The sequence below is a fragment of the Fringilla coelebs genome (genome assembly GCF_963513975.1).
Source record: "Fringilla coelebs genome assembly, chromosome: 3".
Taxonomy (NCBI): Eukaryota; Metazoa; Chordata; class Aves; order Passeriformes; family Fringillidae; genus Fringilla; species Fringilla coelebs.
Window position 1 is genome coordinate 92638775 of NC_140030.1, and position 19095 is coordinate 92657869.

Genomic DNA, 19095 nt, shown 5'->3' on the forward strand with positions numbered 1-19095 from the left:
AAATATTTACATATGATTACATATACAAAGTCTCAGTACAGATGCTCACTTTTACAAAATAAATGATGCTAAAATCTGTTTTCTTGAGAATTCTCAGTCTCTTAGACATTAGGTTGGACCTGACTTCTTAGCACCAAACATGTCATTAATAAAGCTTCTAAAACCCCCCTGCATTTACTGTGTAACAAATATGTTACATACTAGACAGGAGTATTTACTGCAGGCACATGCAACCATAAACTAGAAAAAGTTAAAAATGGTTAAGGCACAATGCTCAATTTAGTACTAATTTCCAATATTCTAGGCACTAATGAGTGAAGAAAACAAAAGGAAGCTAGCTCAAGTGAATACCATTAACTGGTAGCCTCTACTGATCTTTAAAGTTTAGTCAAACAACACAAATGCAAACATAACCCAAGTCAAGATCCTTTCTTGGGTAGAAATATTGCTCAGGAAAACCCCAGGTGCATAATTGGATTACATGAAATGATATATCAGACCCTAAAATGTTGATGGTTGAATTTGTGTTCAGAAGAGCACACTGCAAGTAAATACATACAATTACTAAAAATCCAAGTTTCAACAAACATGACTATAAATAAGCCTAAATGACCTACATTCAGGAAAGGTAGAATAGCAAGGACTAATGTCACATGTGTGCATGGACTTTCTTAAAACTCCAACATCGCATCAAATTTGGTGATTTCAATATGCTGCAATGTCAATTCATTAATATAAAAGCCACATGCCTCAATAATTAATGAAGGCACATTAGGAGAACTAGACAGTCTCCAACCTCTTTAGAGACATGCTGAATGCAAATGAGCAGTTAGTGGTTTCCTAAAAGACTGCCCACATACATAAAGCATGCAAACAAACTCTGAGAAGCACAAGGACTCAAGCTAAAAACTGCAATATAAGAGCAAAAAATTAGTTAAATGGCAAATACACTTGCTGGATATTGGATGCTACTGGTACATGTACCATACACCATCAGCATGTCAGCAAAAATGGAAATATTTAAGAGGTCAAAGACTAATTAAAGACGCTCCCATGTATAGCACGGAGGGGAGATGAGTTCTAAGAAAAAAGATGGAACACATGGAACAAAAGTAAAACTGAGATTCCAATATGAGAACACAAAATGAGAAATTCATGCACTGAGAGTGATCTTCCTCCGCCGCAGTGGGTAGCGCCTTCTCTCGGGAGAATCTGCAGCTTTTCTTCTTTTCAGCAAAACATAAGGATTTTTACTGCAAACAGTTCCTGTTGGTGTGACTTCTCCTGGTGGTACTGAATTTTGGACATTGTTTTCCTCCTTCACCTTGAAACCAGAAAACACTTCTTGCCGCAGCTTGCAGAGTTCCAAGGTTGGTTGTAAAGTCAATGCTTGGGAAAAACCTTCTGCTTTTTCTATGAGTGCTGGAATAGACTGCAAAAACAAACCCGAGTATCTCAAGTTACATGGGAAAAACAATGGTTATAAGGCATGCAACATGCTAATGAGATTCTGACAGGCACAAAAGCTTCAGTGTCTGCAGAGATGATGCTAAGGATGGCGGGTGAGGGTTGTGAATGCAGAGCTACCACCCCAAACTGAGGTGTCTGCACTCAGAAACCATGCAAAGAGTGTGCCAAGTTGAAGTGTTCCCTCATGACATCTCTAAGCTCAGGCAGTACCACAGGAACCACAGCTGATGCCTAAGCAGTTACTGAAGTAACAAAAGTCATACTCCAGATGAAGTCATACAAGTCTTCAAAAGATGTTCTGTTTTTCAGATGCTGCAAGTTCCAAAATCTCAGTAGAAATATTTCCTGGGTAATCTCCCTTACTACCACATGAGGGGAAATGCTTTACAAACACAATGCTTTACCTGCTTCCTAGGTACACACGCAGGCTTTTTTCTACCAAACAATAGGGAAAATGACTTAGAACTCCTGTTTTGTGACATATTACCAGATCAAGAAGATAAAACATATTTCTCTTGGAGCACACGGAGGTCTCACCTGCATTGCTTCACTGATCTGTTTGGATGCCACCTCCGTCGCCTGTTTCAGATCTGCGATGTAAGCATCTGCAGACAAACACAGCCCAAATCAACTTCTGAAACAACTCTTACCCCCACTACTCACTATCAGAAAATGGACAGAAAACCAGTAAAGTCCCGTATAAAACCTAAACCTGCAGCACATCCCTTTCACTGTAACACTGAGGACAACAGCTGGCATGGTATATCTCACTAGGAGTACTCTGTATCACTCAAATTGCAGTAGAGGCTAGCAGTCCCAACTACAGAAAGCCCCAAAGTTCTTACCTAAAAAACACAAAGCCAGTATTTGAAATAAGAGAATCACACAGAAAGATTTGTTTTCAAAACTTTTAAGCTCATATTATATTTGATAAAACCGACACAGAACACAGAGAACAGACACCACTGTGGGGAACATGAGATTTAGAAAACCCATTTTCAGGAGAGCAAATAAATCTTCCTCTATCTCCAGCAAGTTGGCTTCTACAATAAAGGCTGTTTTTTTTTTTTTCTTCTGGCTTAACTTATCAAGCATCAACACCAAAAAGAACCAAGCATAAACAACACGAACTGTATTAATTCTGCTGTGCTAATAAGGAAAGGAAAAAACCCCCAGCTTTCAGGAACACTGAAGCAGGCAGCAGGTGCAGAACACCAGCATATATTTGATTGTAAGAGCAATATGATAAGATCACCAATACTTTAATTCTGTATTCAAGAGTTAAACTCTAGCCTATTATGAAACTGTTTTGCATGTTCTCCATCCACAAAACTTAAAATGAGCAGACTAGCATGCTTCTGGGAAGTAAGGAGCCTCATCTCCACTGCTAGTAGTTTTCTGTAGGGTTTCACCAGTGCCTGCAGTAGGACACAGTGTCAGGTGGTACACACACCCCTAAACCCTGTCAGGGTTAAACACAGCATTCTGTTTTGAAGTCAATCTTATTTGTGCTGCTGAAGGTATTTAGAAGTCAGTCGGCATTCTAGCTCAGGGTTACAGTGATTCCCTGCTGAAACGTGGTAACCATCAAGGAATGGTGCTTGTTGAACTGTCCATGTATCCAGTGTGCTGGTCAGAGCTGGTTTAGGAACACATGATCCCTACATGAACATAGACACTGAAAAATGCACCATCATTCAGTTTGGAAGAATTAGCAGTCCGGAAGCAAACTCTTTAAACTCATCTCAGAGCCCTATGGAAGGGCATTCTCTAAAAGAAGGATATCTCTACAATGAAGCATTCTTACAATAAAGTATTGGGATAAGGAGGCCGGTGACCTTATGAAATTGTAAGGATGGAGTTAAGTGAAAGAAGAAATAATTATTTGGATTATTGTGTATTATTATTACTGTGTAATTATATATGTACAGAAAGACTGACACACAGTTAAATTTGCCTGCAAGAGTTTGGCTTGACATAGATGGCATTATATTCCTCAGTGTTCAAGGCTTTCCAAAACATAGGGAAATGAAACAAGGAAATGAAAGGTATTGAGTAATCTAAACATTTTTGGTTTCTGGCCACTGTACTTGCTAAACTGGGATACATAAACTTCCCAAAGACTACATAATACCAAAATGCTCCATAAACTCCATGGTATCTTTGCTACAACTTTGCTGTTGTTACCAAACCCAAAACCACAGTGCAAGCTGCTACTAACTTGCAAGTAGTTGACTGACATGAGAAAAGCCTGGATTTGGACACCAGAAACCAAAAGGAACTCAGATGCAAAGTGACCACTGTACTACTCCTACTGGCTGCTTTCCTGCACAGGCTGGCAGTGCTAGAAGCCATGTCTCACATCTACAAAGAGGAAATGATGTTTAGAATGAAGTCAGATCAGCAGGGTGAGAAGTGGAAGATTCAGCTCAGCTCCTCAAACTCTGAGCACCACTGCTTGTTACATCATGTGCAGTAATTCATAGTGAGGGTGCTCACTTTTCAAATTAGAATTGCATTGCTGAATTCTGTAATTTTTCAATCCAACACAAAACTTCACATTTATTAAAGCCAACCTCAAAAGAGGACATCCCAATCATCCACTGCAAAATCCACCACCTTGTTCCAAGGAGTCTGTACAAGGCATCTTTCCAAACCATGCAGAAAACTTATAACGTTGTTTGCAGCTCTGTTCCTTCATCAACCCTCAAGTGACACAGGCAGGATGAAATCTGTCTCCTACTTGGCAAGTTAGGAGAGTCAACACTGCCACCACTGAGTCCTACACAACACCTTTCAACTCCCTGAAGAAAATGAGGAGAGGGTGAAGCATTTCTAGTACTTGTATAAAACGAGCACAAGAACAGAAGAAGTACAGTGCCAGTGATCCATCCAGTTCCCCATGTAGCCTCGACCAGTGATGAAGGAAAGAAGTAAGGAAGCCTTCAGGGGGTGGCTGTGTGACCATTTCTTCCCAACACACACACACAGAGCTTTTTGCCTTCAAGAACAGTGCCTAACTGCAGGGAGCACTCAGAATAAGAGAAATGGACACAATAAAACTCAGGCAGCAATACATGCACTTATGTCAAACTTCTAGCTTTTTAGTTAATTTATAAACAGCCAGTTTTAAACAAGTTTAAAGAAAACTTTTTAAACATTTACAGTTAGCCAGTAAGTGAGGCAGTGTTTCCTCAGTACAGCTGCCCTCCCCACAAAATCTTTACCTTGAGAAGGCTGAGGTCTTATGTCTGCTGGTTTTACCACAGGCTGGTAGAGCTTCTGCATATTAAAAAAAAAAAATTGTGAAATAACCCCTTGGTTTAATAGATATCTAATATATACATATAGCAGTCAGAACAATGGCGATTGTGGTGAAATTATTTAGATCAAGAATGTATTAGAGGTGCAGATTATAGATACTTAGTTACTGAAAATAGCATTCTGGTTAACATGGTTACACTCACTGTAAACACATCTCCAGAAATCTGCTTTAGTTTGCAGAATTCTAATGATGAAAGCATGAGAACTGACATCCAGGCATTTTGGAAGAAGCATTGCCACCTGCTGCATGACTGAGGAAAAAGATCTGCTCTAGTTTCTCAACAACCAATCACAGAACCAGCATGCTTTCACAGAGCCACAAACTCCAATAAAAGGTACATTAAGACAAAAAGCTAAGAAAAAGAAAAGTACTTAAACAACTACACTCTAGCCCTGCAATTACTTGTACAGAACTAAGAACACTCTACTTCACAAACTGTGAGTCTTGTGACCTTACACCAGTTAACTGAGACATGAAGTAAACTAATAATAAATGAATATAACCCATACTCAGTTACATTAAAGGTGGAATTAGAAGCAGCTAACAGGGAAGAAGGAAACAAAGCAAGAGCAAGGGAACAGAAGTTAGATCATCTGCAAGTTAGTGTTCTCCACTTCAGGAACTGTCCCTCAACCTTCTTCAAGCAAAAGCAAGTAGGGGAAAGCTAATTATTCCTTGCTGTAGTTTTGGGAGAAATTTTTTCACACAACTTAGCAAGTTTGCAGTAACAGCTCCAAGCAGGAGAACAAACATGGCTTGCATTAGCCTCAAACTCTACAGACCGTATTGACTGAAAACCCACAGGACGATCTCCTGCTTTGGCAATTACAAGGAAATCACCACAATAAATGACTGGTTCTCTCTAGATAAATCACATCTTCATGGCTGCTCTTTATGCCTCAGAAAGCATCACTCATTTAGTTATGATGATGAAAGAACACAAGAAATCCTCAACCAAAACCAAAGAAACCACTGGTACCTTTGCAGAAATAGCGGAGAGATGAAAAAAAAGGACCATTTACAGAGATAAACTAAGCTTTCCATATTTCTTGCATATATTTCTACATATTCTTACAAGGATAAACTAAACTTTTGCAGACAATTTTAATTAAAATAATCATCTAGTTGTGGTGGTGTAAACTTTGAAGAGATCAGCGAAAGAAAAGAAGCAGCATGAGAGGCATTCCAAATAACTAATCCACTGTGGCACTCAGGTAGCGGAAACATTAAAAGGTCTTGTTAAGTCTTGGTGTTATGCAATAGCATATTTTATTTAAGTTGATTTTGTTTGTTTTACATACTTAATATACTGACAAAACAGAAAGATCACAAAAGGCAATATATATCAGAAAATAGCTCAGGTGTAAGACAAAAGTGTACCCATGCACTTTTCCTTGCTGTTAATCATCTCTGCCTGGCTAACCCAGAGAGTTAACATTTGTCAATTTTAGTCCTCAGAAATACAAGGCAGGCTCCTACACAACTTTCTAAAAAATTCCCTGTCTGCTTTAGTATAGAATAGCTGAAGTTGGAAAGGACCTCTAAACACCCTCCTGAAAGTTGGGCCAACTAGGGCAGGTTGCTGAGAACCTCATCCAGTCGACTTCTGAGTATCTCCATGAATCTCTCCAAGGATGAAGACTGCAGAGTTTCACTGGGCAGCTTGTGCCAGTGTTTGACTCTGCCTCAGCCTCTTGTTTATTGACAAAGGAATCCTAATTAATCAGGAGGTAAGCAAAAGGGAGGCCTAACATAAGTTCAGGGAAGAAATCCAGCAGCTGAGGACACAACTGGGTTGTTTAATGCCAGTAATTACTTTACACTGCGTGTCAAAAATCCCACAGAATTGACTGTGCTGATTCATTAATCCACATTGCCTTTTTTCTCATGCTTTACTGAAAGTCATTACTCGAAGTAGTTACTAGCTCCAAAAAAGTCCTTAGGAAGCCACTGACATTTTTTAAGTGGTACATTGCATGTAATACTATCTATCTGTATGTAGTGTAACATTTAGCACCTCAACCTCAACCAGTCCAGCCCTTGGGCAAGGACTTCAGCAACTCGGAAGACAAATTGGTGCCTACTGGTTTGTAAATCTTGAGTCACCAGGCTGAAGCAATCTGCTCCAGTTTCTTTGTGCCACAGACCCAATTCAGACACAGTCACAATGCTTTGTAGTAACCCTTAGTAAACTTACTAAGTTTAACCCTTAGTTACTGCAGAACCAGTTAATGAAAAAAAGCAATTTCAGTTTATGATAAAGAATCAAAAGCAACCATGGGAAGGAGCTTAAAGGTCAACACTGGATGATTGATTTCTTAATGCAAAGGTTTTCTGAAAGTCTTAGGTTACTCACCAACATCTCTTGCTCTGCTTTCATGGCTTCGATAGCATGCACCAGGATCTTTTTAGGCCACTGTTTACGCCTAGTTGCTGTCTCTACTATTAATTCATCAAATTGATCCTCCAGAATTTTAATATTGGAATCTGAAAGTGACAAACACACATAATTACTATGGAATTTTCAGACCTTCTCTTTTTTGAAACAAACTTATCAAGAAAAAGAAGCTTTAGATTTCAAATTAAAAAAAAAAATCATGCACGATTATCAACACAGAAATAAACATGTCTTGAATCTCCTTGCTAAGAGAGTATAGAGATTGGAGCATAACTTGATGTTGGCCAGTTATTTTGAAGTAAATTATCTGGGGTGGGGAGAGGGAGAGAACCATCCAGGGGAAAAAATAAAAAATGTATTTCCCTATGAACGCTGAATCTGTGAATAAACTCATACGAAGCAATAGCTATCTTTTAAGGAGAAAAACGGTTTTATCTGTGTAATTTACAAGCATTAAACAAACTCCAATTACAAACAGTAATTGGAAGCCTAACTGATTTTACATCACACAGTGTACAAATAAGCAGTTTAACATTTGAATTCACCGTTCCCACTAATGTGTTGAGTATACCTTGCAAGCCATGCAATGTTTTCAATCTAGTGGTAAAGAATGGATTTTGAGCACCCTCTCTGGGTCACTCTGTGCAGAATCAAGTGATTGCAAAACTCAGAAAGGAAAAGCCAAGGTTTTAGGAGTCTGTGAGTTTGTTTTGGTTGTTTGTTTTAAGATCACCATGAAACCATTTAAATACAGACAGGAAAGACTTAAGCCACTGATCAACATAAATATGGAAGGCACAAACTGACAGATCTTTTGGTGACTCAAACTGGATCAGCGACAGGCACATGAGTAAATCTATATCAAATTAAAAGCACAATACAATCCTTAAACCTGCTTCATGCAGCTGTGGGCAGATGACAGTGTCTCAGTTTTGCATTTTGCATCATGAGTTCCGTACATTTTTGACCTTGTAGTGAAAGTAGCTGGAGTTTTATCATTCTAGAACTACAAATGAAGACACTTCACAAAATCAGAGAATAGCCTGGGTTGGAAGGGCCTTTAAAAGTGATCTAGTCCAATCCCCCTCCAATGCAGGTACACCTTCAACTAGATCACACTGCTCAGAGCCCATGTGTGCACAGAGCAACCCGACCAAAAAACAGTTCAATGGTTTTGGCTCAACAGCTCCATAGTTAGCTCAATGTATCTTCAGCTCTAAGTAACAGCAAAAATATTAAACTGCAGGCAAAGACCACCTAAAGCCAACACAGGTGAGTGAATGAACCACACTGAAATTTTCTTTGGACACCAGACTACCAAGAATCTCCACTACCATTCAAAAGACAGTAATTATAAATACATTGTTTCTATTACATATACTTATAGAGCAATAATTTTCAACACTTGATCTGTATATTCAATAGCAGCAACAGAGAGTCTCCCACGGTCTTTTGACAGATCTTGGTCACTGCCCCCAGCACTCAGGCCGGAGGGGCCCTCCAGAGCCCTGCTCACAGCAGTGTCAACGCCCATTTCAAAACAGGTTGCTCAGAGCACTTTTGTCTAGAGGGTTTTTGGAAGCCTCCAGTGCTGGAGACAAGCTCTGGGCAGCCTTTTCCAATGCTCTGTTATCCCAAGAATGAGTTTTTACTTCCATACATCAAGTCACAATCTCCCCTTTCAATCGGACCCCTTTTACCACCAAACCAAAACAAGCCCAGCCAGCGGGAAGCGAATGGAAACTGACACCCACCGCTCTGCAGCCGGGAGTCATCCGAGGCCTCCTCCCAGGGTTGCCCGTTAATGGTGACGTTCTCCCGCACCGCTGTCTCGAAGTTCTGCAAGGCACGGAGTAGACTGAGAATCCATCGCTTCATCCGTGAATCCATCGGTCCCTCCCGCAGGAAGAGCCCGTCCCGCCTCACCGCCCTGCCCACCCCGGGGGTCACCCCGGGGCAAGCCGCCCCCTCACCCCGGCTGTTGGGCCCTGTGCCGCCACGGGACGTTCCCGCTCCCCGCTCACCCAGAGCGCGTCTGCCTCGGCGGCGGCCGCGCCGGGCTGTCCCTGCGCCAGGGCCCGCACGAAGGGCGCGCACAGCTCCAGCACCGCGCCCAGCCCGCGCCGCGAGCAGCAGCGCACCCGCGGGTCCCGCCGCGCCGCGCCCGCCTCCCCCTGCCCCGCGCCCGCCGGCTCCGGCCCCGGCTCCGGCGGCGCCTCCATTTCCCGCCCGGGACGCGGGGAAAATGCTGGCCCGGAAGCGGAACCCGCGGCCGCTCGGTGCCTTCCCGCCGGGCGCGGCATGGCGGGGCCCGTGGACTGTCACTGCCACCTGGCCGCGGCCTGCTTCCAGCCGGTGAGGCGCGGCGGGCGGGCGGGCGGCGGGAGAGCCGGGCGCGGCCCCGGCCCCGGCGCTGAGGCGGTGCGTGTCTCTTGCAGGACGTGGCGGCCGTGGTGCGGGCGGCGGAGCAGGTGAGGCGGGGCGGCCTGAGGGGACCCTCTGCCCGCGGCCCCGCCGGTCTCAGCGGGCCGGGGGTCTCTGTGTGCCGCAGGCGGCCGTGTCGGCGCTGGTGGTGGTGTCGGAGCAGGCGGGCGAGTTCCGGAGCGTCGTGGAGCTGTCCGAGAGGTGCGAGGCCGGCGGAGATCCCGGCGCCCGCCCGTGTCCCGGGCGCGGGTCCGCGCCTTGGGGATTGACGGGGGATGCGCTGCCCTCCTCAGTCGGGCTCTTCTTGTCTTTAAACCTGCGCTCTCTGTGGGCTCTTGGCGTTAGACTTAAGTTCTCTGTGGTATTTCACACTCTCGCTATCTGTTCCGTGCCTAGATTCCCAGGGTTTGTCTTGCCATGCCTGGGAGTTCACCCCGTTCAAGAGATTTCTCCAGAGGAGCAGCGCAGTGTTACTTTGAAGGTAAAACGCGGCCTCTAAAATACTGCTGGGACTTTTCAGGACAGACGACAGGATGCTCCGGTCTGCCTGATTTACCTTCAGGTCTGCCCAGTGGTTTTTCTGCCCTCTGTCATGCAACGAGACCCAGTGGACCAAATCCCAGGCTCTCTCAGCACATCCATTTGTCCCTGTTAGCCCTTAAAGCAGAATTGTTCTCTGGAGTCATCTGGCTGTATTACTGCAGTGAAATGGCTTTAGAAATCCCAAGCGTCCTTTGCTTACAGCAAACAACATGTGCAGATGTTCCTTTGTTTTAACATGGGAACTGGAAGGCAACTGTTTGTGGCCTTATCCTTAAAATCTCAGAGAGCTGTCTGCAGCTATTTAATGTTACCAAGTTATTTTTGGGCCTTGTTTTAATTACCTCTGCTGCTACTGTGAAAAGTTAGTTCAGGAGTATTTAGAATAAGGTTTCAAGATATACATATATATATATAGAGAGAGAGAAATAGATAGAGATAGATATAGAATGTAATAATAAAGTGTAATGAATATATGTCATGAAATGATTATTAAGTAAAGAAGATAAATCCTTCAGACTTCTAAAATCTGCACAGCTCACAGTAATGGCAAGTTGTACAGAATTTCAGAACAGTGAAGGAAACACCAATTTAATCATAATGCTGGGTTCATAACCCTTTCCTCTTGTTAGGGCAGTGAGAGTTGCATCTTTTATTCTTGCAGGATCTGGATGCTGCGCTGCCTCTTATAGAACTTTACAAAGACAAATTGGTGGGGATTGGAGAAGTGAGTGGAATTCTATAACTTGTTTAAATCTCTCCAGCAGCAGCTGTCACTGGAATTACAAAAACTGAGTCAATGCTTGTTTTTCTGTATATGATAAGAGCTGCTATCAGCCTGAACAAGCACTAAGTCTTGATGGTAGTTCTCTTAATGTGCTTTCCTTTATATCTTTGCTTGATTCCTTCTTTTCCTTTGTTATTGCTATTGGAAAATAGATGGAATTTATGCTGCTGGAGTTGTTGGAAGATTACATACTTATGCTCTCTCATATTATACCCAAAGGCAGTTCCTTCCTGCCTTCATCTCTGACAAAGTTAGGCTAAGCTGCGATTTTAGTACACCACAGTGACTTGTACAGTTCCTTTTTTTAATCCTTCATCTATCTGTATCCATCTGTTGTCTCCTGTCTTACATTTGTTTATAAATGAATTGAGGCTTTAGGATGGAGTCTGCCTCGATTTGTGTGTTAGTACCAGAGGGACTTACATCTGGTTCTGCACTGGCTACAGAAAAAGTGGGTTTTGGCAGAGCTTTGTAGCTAAATCTGCCATGTTGTACTGTATATAAAGAACTTCTCTTCATCTAACTGTGAATGGGACTGCTTTGACAAACATTACATTTTGTCTGAACATGTTTAGATCAAAAAAGTACAGAATTGATGGGTAATTTTTGCGAGGGATTGGACTAAAGCTATGGGTTCAGGTCAGGAATTCTGCTTATACTGGAGATCCATATTTGAGACTTAATCTGACATAATATTCAATAGAATGTAAACCCCCAGAAAACCAGTTACAGACTAAAATGTTAAATACCCTTTTTAGTATTAGTAGCTGTCTGCCCACAAATGCTTTCATAGTTGAAAAGCCTGTGGTTGAGAATGCATTCTTTTTTTGAGTTAAGCTGCAGCTGAGCTCGTTTTATTTGCAGTCTCTAGTATACATATTTTGAAATGCTTTGCAGTTTTGAAGCATGGTATGCCTTTGTATGTCTGATTATGGTTTTGTTAAGTGTTAGGTCTGTAAAACTTTTCCATTCTCTTCTTGTACTGTAGGTTGGACTAGATTTCACTCCCAGATTTGCCAGCACCGATGAACAGAAGGAAGGACAAAGACAGGTTTTGATCAAGCAGATTGAGCTGGCAAGAAGACTGGATTTGCCATTGTAGGTTTTGTTTGTACCAGAAGGAGGATTTGCCAGGTGTCAGTAACATGTCAAAATACTTCCCAGGATTTATGATTATTAGGTGCCCACAGAACTTTCCTTAGATGGATTAAACTGGCACAAGTGTCCTATCAGTCTCCAGTTTGAGATTTAATTGTAGAATTTGCCTTATGTTTGCACTTCTGTACAGACATCTTAAGTTCCCTGTTTATGCTGTGTTCTCCCTATGTCTTCACCATAGCTGAAAGGATTAATATATTCATCCCTGGGTTTTTTCCTTGATAAAAGTTGGCGTATAAATTAATTCTTTTCATCCCAAGATACTGTTTGTTTGTTTGTATTTGCAAGAAAAGGGTATTTGGCTAAATTTCCTAATGCTGGGCCTCTCCTTGCTGTGCAGAAATGTTCATTCCCGCTCAGCTGGAAGACCAACCATTAATCTCTTGAAGGAACAAGGTATGCTTTTAATGCATTTCCTCTGCCATGGCTTTTGCCAGCAGGATTTCTCCAGTTGTGCCACATCCTCACATCAATTTGTGTGTTTAACTCAGGGGCAATAGTGCAGAGCTTTTGTGCTAATTCTGTACGGGACCAAGGTCCCTTTGGAAGCTGACATGGCAGCCCTGCTGTAACCCTGCTGGTGATGTGGTTTGCTTTGTTTCTCCAAGGTGCTACCAAGGTGTTGCTCCATGCCTTTGATGGGAAGCCGTCTGTAGCCATGGAAGGGGTGAGAGCTGGATACTACTTCTCCATTCCTCCTTCCATTATAAGGAGTGAACAGGTAACGTTTTGTTCAGGCTGGGGTCTGCTCCTTCTCCATGCATTGCACATTTTTACTTTGTCTGAATTTCTGCCTGGGGCTTTTGCCTTTGCTGGACTTTGGAGGGGGAATTCTGGCTGAAACAGCTCAGCTATTCCTGAGAAACAAGGGGGGGTTTTCTCATTTTATTGTGGTTTCCGGTGAACTCTTCTTCAGAAGATTCTGTACTGTTTTACAGCATGGATGTGACATTTAGAGAAGGAGTAGTTTTTGTGATGGGACTGCTTTCTGTGATAAGCTCAGGAAATGTAAGAGAGGAAAAAGTTTGATTCAAGTGGAGGGAGCATGAGGGGTGGATATAAACAGGGATGAGGGTAGGTATTTAGGAGGACGGAAAACAAACTGGGTTTGAGAGGTAAAGCAGAGAGGAGGAGAAGGTACACAAATATTATATGCGCAGAAAACAGCAAATTAGAATTGCACTGGCAACTCTATAGCTGCAATATAACTGCATGATTTAATAAATAACAATGGATTCAGCTTTGAGATAATAGTACTTCGGACATTTAGAGAACAAGAGAGCCCTTATTCGAAGGGACTTGTTGAGCAGCTCCTGGTGTTCTTGCTTCCATTCAGAAATCATTGATAAAATGTAAACAGTGGCACCAAAGTCTTTTGATGTTGCCTCTAAATGTAGGGAATATTCTCCCTTCATGTTTTTTTCCCCACAGTTTTAAGTGCATAAAGCATTTAATGGCTGTCTTATTTTCTTCAAGAAGCAGAAACTTGTGAAACAGCTGCCACTGGAAAATATGTGCTTGGAAACTGATTCTCCTGCACTGGGGCCTGAAAAACAGGTAGGTGATGGGAGGGAGGGGCTTCTGTGTATTTGTTTCCAAACCCACACCTTGTGGAGGTCAGCTACTGGCGTAGGATAGTGAAGTAGTCTTAAATATGTTTACAAGAGAGGAAAGAGGCTACCAAGGGAACTTAATCCAAGAGGAATGGATACATGTAATTTTTCTGCCACATGTGCCACAATGTGACTGAAGTTGTGTCAGAAAGTACAGAATCTGAAAGACTTGTGACCTCTAGGGGTCTGTAATTTGATTGGTTTTATCTGTTTTTCAGGTGAGAAATGAACCCAAGAATATTTATATTGCTGCTGAATACATTGCCAAAATTAAAGGGATTCCAGTTGGAGAAGTTATAGAAGTGACTACACAGAATGCACTAAAAGTATTCCCTAAACTTAAGCACTTTATTCGGATATAGATTTAGAAACTGAAATATATGATGTTGCAGAAAGTATTGCTTGTGGTGTAATTAATAAAACCAACATCTTGTGTTAAAGTGGAGTTTCACAGTTGGAAGGTCAAGAAGCAAGAAGTATTATATAGCTGGATAGGATGAAAATAGGGAATTTCTCAAAGGCCTTTGGTGTGCACTGTAATAATCTCATGAATGTGATAAAGACACGATGTTCCTTTGCATCTGTCATGTCTCTGAACAAATAATTTCTAAAGGAGAGCACCATAAAATTATCAGTTTAGTTTCTCAGACTGCTTGCCAGCTGCTCCTAGTCTGAGAGATAGCCACTGTACAGTGCTTGATGTCCCCTTCACTCCTTGTTTCTGCTGACTGAAAGTCACAAGTTGTGGACCCAGTCCTGATAAGAAAGCTCCTGTAACAAATGGCAGACTGCACATCCCTTTCTGAGCCATTAAAAACCCAGCTGGATGGACATTCTCTTTATTCTGTGCTGGCTGGACTCTGAGTGCTGCAGAAGCAACATCTTTTCGAAATACAGTTGGAAGGAAATAATTACAGCCCCTCTACTCCTGTCCTGTTCCCGTGTATAAAGCAGTAGTTGCTAAGATCTTGGCTGCTTTAAGATAGATTTTCTTGGATTTTTAAAACACTTTATTTTTTGAATTGTGTTCAAACAAAAAAGCCTGGGTTTGGTCTTAGTTCAAGGACTCACTCTTCTAACTGCTCAGTACCAGGAGACACAGGATGTGAAAGGGAGGGAAACTCAGTTTTGTGATATCTTAGAGATGGTGTCTGTGGATTCAGCTATGTTGTCCAGCGTCCTAAAGCTGAATCTGGTGCTTCTCACAGCACTTGTGTGGATGTGGGCCTGTGAAATACTGATCAAAACTTTGTTGATTATAAACCAGCAATTGAATGAGGTGGGTGTTACATAGCACCCGACTGTTCTGAGGGCCACTAAGGAAGTGAACCTTTTCTCTCACTATGGGGAGTTTTTCCAGGTCAACGAAGAAAGTACACAAGCATTAACTTAATTCATGACCACCTCAGCGGGGAGAAGGAGCCAAAGCTTGCAGTGGAAGTGATGTCCTATCCTAAAGTTTTGTTTTCCTCTGCCTCATCTTCCTCAGTTTCTTAAAACCCCATTGTCAGGAGGTTTTTTTTGCTGCCTTTATCAGAACAGCTGTTCTGCCTTTTGACTAGAAGTAGCTTATTAAGTTTAAACATGTGTTCCTAAACAGTTTTTAGCCTGCAGCAAACAGCCAAACTCGCACAATTTGTCTCTACCACAACGTGTATTTAGAGAGCAAACACCTGGATCTCTGCTGAGTGTTTGATCCAGAGGAGTTAGAGCCATTCCTTATCCTGGATCTGCAGGCACCATTTCCACCAAACAGGGTGAAAGACGGAGTTTGCCTGTGGGTGGTGCTATGGAACAGGTGTGCAATAGTCAGACTATTAGTGTGATTCATTTAATTAATAATCATGTCACTGGAGATGCTAAACATGTGGTAGATAGCAGGCAGCCTTACATGTGCTTTGTGCTGCCTGTGTGTTGGGAAGTCTCCCAGTATTGCTTGGAAATGCAATTATGTGAGGAGATGCTCCGGGTGAAGAGTCAGGCAGCATCCAACTGTTTGCAAAGTTTTGACCTAATTATTTTTCTCTGTGGAATCCTTAGCATTGGATGAAAACAGTGGTTTTTCAAGAATGGGGAATATTAAATAGTCTCCTTGAAATCCCTGTCTCTGCAGGGGGGTGGCCTTGTTCTGGTTCAGCCTTAGCCTTGCAGTAGGATGATTCCTGAGTGTTGGAATCCCTTTTGCTGTGGCAGAAACCTTAAACACACTCCCATCCTGGAGCTCCTCTGTGGACAGGGCACTGCCAAGGGTGGGCAGCCCCCGGTGGCCATGGGGCTCTGGGACAGCCCAGGTCCCTGGACCCTGCAGCAGCAGGCCTGGAGCTGCTTTTGGTGGTGCAGGAGCGTGGCTGAGGCTGGTGAAGGAGGCATGGAGTTGCTTCCCTTGGGCCAGGGAGGGCTGGCATTGCAACAGCCATGGGCAGGGTGAGCCTGGCAGGGGGCCATAGCAAAACAAACCGGCTTTATGCTCTCCTTAGACCTGCGGCGCCAGAGCTAAGTCATGGAGTAGGTGACCTGGAGCTCCAGAAAAGGAAAACGTAGTGCCACTCCCACCCTGCCTTGGTATCCCTGACATAACAAGGGTCAGAAGCAGCACCCTTTTCCCAGTGCTGCTGGTTTGCCTGTGCAAGTTGTGCCCCAGTCCCTGCAGTCAGTGCTGGGGGTGTGCAGCAGGCACTGCAAATAAAGTTGTTGTGCTGCATAGGAAGCTCTTCAAGGTGCTCACTCAGGACTGGGGGTACTGCTGTGCAGTGAGAAGGGAGTGTGGTTTCTGAGCTGGAAAACATCGCTGATCCTCAGCAGTCATTCTGTAACTTTGCCTCAAAAGGGAGATTTAACAGAAAGCTTGGATTTCTGCCTGCATTCCCATGCTAACACCTGGCCTGGAGAGGCTGTGGAAGGCAGGATGGCTTTGGGGGAGCTGCATGGCTGTGCACTGTGAAGCCCTTCATCCCCACAAAGATTGGCCTTAGCAACATCAGTGCGTGTTCTGAACCCTGTTGCAAGCCTCTCAGGGTGTCTGGATAAACCATGCCTTCCCTTACGTAACACAGGAGACTGAAATGGCCAAGGATGTATTGGAGGAAGGACAACAGTGCAAGTTTAGTTTTTGGGAAAGTTACTGGTGACTCAGGTTTTCTTTTCAGCCATGCCATCAATTTTGGAGGTAACACACAGCCCAGGTGACCTCTGTCTCAGAGAGGAGAATAGCACAGATTGTCTGCAGCAGTGTGGAAAGTGGTATATCTCAATCTCCATCATATATTCAGCCATCAGCTTTCCTTGGGATGCTACAAACAGTGGATCTGGTTGTACTTTGCAAGACTCCCATGTCATTTTACCTTGCAGGATGTACATGGAGTGATAAAAAACCAAGGAAGGGCTCTATCTGTGCTCACTGAAGTAGTCTTTGGAGGGCTGCAGGTGGATCACCCTCCCAGGGCCTTTCTTCTGAAATTTGTTTTTAGCCATGCATTAACAGGGCCTAAATCTCCTGAACTCTGGGCCAGAGTGCTCTGAGTTTTTCCAGAATATGACATGGGAGCAAGTGAGGAGATGGTAATGAGGCCAAGTTGATGAAATGCCGCTTATTCCTGCTGTTTATCATGATAAGAGTTTAGACAAATGGACTAAAGACTTTTACCTTTTACTGAGGTGCTTCCAACAGACTCCTATGCAATGCATAGATAGGCTCTTAAGAGGTAAAAGCAAATAAATGAATGGCTGGAAATGCAACTTTCATCACTTATGAAGTTCTGCTTTTGTTTGTTTTTTCATTAATGCAGGCTGGGGTTCAATCCTCTGTTCCCATTACAGAGCAGGAAAGTGAATTTGAGAAAGTGACTGGCTTAGCATAAAGCTTTATTGTTCTCCTCTTTGCTTTCTATATGCAGTACAAAGACACTGCTGAGATCAAAGAAAAGGGTATGAATTGCCATATCACCCAGTTGTCTCAACATTTTCCTCTTCAGCAGGTGGTTATCCATCTGTGCATTTTCCCTGCTGGGGTTGGCTTTTCTATCAGTGTGAATCTCTTGGGGCGTGGGCATGGGTTAAACCCTGAGAGCACAACCATGGTGGCCCCACTATGCAGTGAGTGCCAAGTGCCCCTCCAGGAGCTGGTGGATTTTTATGCCCCTTTGAGCTACTGTGAATGACAAAACAATGAGAAACATAGTGAGGATCAAGGTGCTGCTGAACCCTGGGGCAGGGGCTGATGCCCATCTCCCCAAATGCTTGGTGCTCTGCTCAGAGACATGCTGCTTGGTGCGAGCACAGGAGATCGGTGCCGCTACCCTGCTCCGGTCTGCTGATGAAAAGAGGGGTGGGGTTCCCCTGAGGAGGCAGAAATGATGAGGCACTGGAGGACCTCTGAGGCATGGCACTGAGGACAAGGAATCTGGAGGAGCATATCTGATGTCCTACCAAAGTGCAGAATGAATATATATGGATTTTGGCTGCAGTGTGTGGGTGAGTTAATACACCTTGCACCCTGCCTCTGAGGGCAGGTGAGGTGGCTGGGTGGTGTCTGTGGGCAGTGATTCACATGAGCCCAGCCTGCCACAGCAGAGCCCTGGCTGTGCTGAGGCTGAACAAACCTTCAGCTGCCCGTACAAGGGCGAGTGCAGCTGCCTGAATGACCGCGAAGCAGCAGCGACATGTGGGGAAGCAGGGCCACATCCCCCTGATCTGGAAGTGCGGTGGGTGAGACGGGGAAAAGTGGCAGTGTGGGCAGTGTGATTGAGGCCCTGCTGCCCCAGATATCACCGGGCAGACGGGCTGGGTCTGTGCCTGGGCTGGCTGTTAAAGCCTGCCTGCAGTGCAGGGAGAGCTCTTTGTGCTCCCCGCCCGGCTCAGTCCCTCTCACCGAGCCCGGGGGTGCTGAGCAGCAGCAGAGCCCTCCCCGCGGCTGCTGTCCTGTCTCCTCTCCATCTGCTGCGAGGTCCCCGTGGCTGCCTGCATGTACTGCACCTGGGCTGCCCTGGCGGCAGGGAATAGCAGCTGATGTGTCCCTGCCTCCTCAGCCCCCAAGGGCATCCTGACTCCATCCTGTGTGGGGTGGGGTTCGTCCCATTCGGAGCAGAGCAGATGGGCAGTGCCACAGTCCAGGTGAGGTGCCCGTGTATATCTATTTTGTATTTCTGCAGCAGAGTGTGGACACTGGGTTTAACTTGTTTAGTGTTCCCATATGGACTTTGCATCTGCTCTTTTGGCTGTGCCAGGGCTGTGTGCTTTGTCACCCGAGATTGCAAACGGGTGCTGGGTTCCTTGTTGGTGCCCAATCACACCTTAAAGTACATGATGCAACACTGGTAGAAGTTGTTTCACAAGCAGCACAACCAGTGATGCTTTTTTTCCCCCAAGGATTTATGGCTTCCTC

General features: G+C 44.0%; 2 protein-coding genes across 5 annotated transcripts; one reads left to right on the forward strand and one right to left on the reverse strand.

Annotated features, from left to right (window-relative positions):
* On the reverse strand, positions 1-9496 carry NSL1 (NSL1 component of MIS12 kinetochore complex; the record flags this gene model as incomplete). The annotated part of the gene is made up of 6 exons (XM_084203191.1): positions 1-1432; positions 2008-2075; positions 4698-4752; positions 7152-7282; positions 8948-9032; positions 9218-9496. 6 exons carry the CDS (start codon positions 9494-9496, stop codon positions 1154-1156), a joined length of 897 nt encoding a protein of 298 aa, XP_084059317.1. The 3' UTR covers positions 1-1153.
* TATDN3 (TatD DNase domain containing 3) lies at positions 9479-14111 on the forward strand. Of its 4 annotated transcripts, none has more exons than XM_084203192.1 (10): positions 9479-9548; positions 9632-9664; positions 9745-9818; positions 10014-10098; positions 10822-10884; positions 11933-12042; positions 12443-12498; positions 12711-12823; positions 13579-13659; positions 13934-14111. In XM_084203192.1, the coding sequence occupies exons 1-10, from the start codon at positions 9495-9497 to the stop codon at positions 14075-14077; spliced, it is 813 nt and encodes a 270-aa protein (XP_084059318.1). In that variant the 5' UTR covers positions 9479-9494; the 3' UTR covers positions 14078-14111. The 4 variants fall into 4 exon arrangements, with proteins under 4 accessions (XP_084059318.1, XP_084059319.1, XP_084059320.1 ...); XM_084203193.1 differs by having other exon boundaries at positions 13582-13659; XM_084203194.1 differs by having other exon boundaries at positions 13585-13659.
* The last annotated feature ends 4984 nt before the right edge of the window (positions 14112-19095 follow it).

Bases quoted from the DNA above. Each gene is read 5' to 3' on its own strand.
- TATDN3 (XM_084203192.1), top strand. From the start codon at position 9,495: ATGGCGGGGCCCGTGGACTGTCACTGCCACCTGGCCGCGGCCTGCTTC. The intron at 9,549-9,631 runs GTGAGGCGCGGC...TGTCTCTTGCAG, and splicing joins CCGCGGCCTGCTTCCAGCCG to GACGTGGCGGCCGTGGTGCG. The intron at 9,819-10,013 runs GTGCGAGGCCGG...TTCCGTGCCTAG, and splicing joins GTCGTGGAGCTGTCCGAGAG to ATTCCCAGGGTTTGTCTTGC.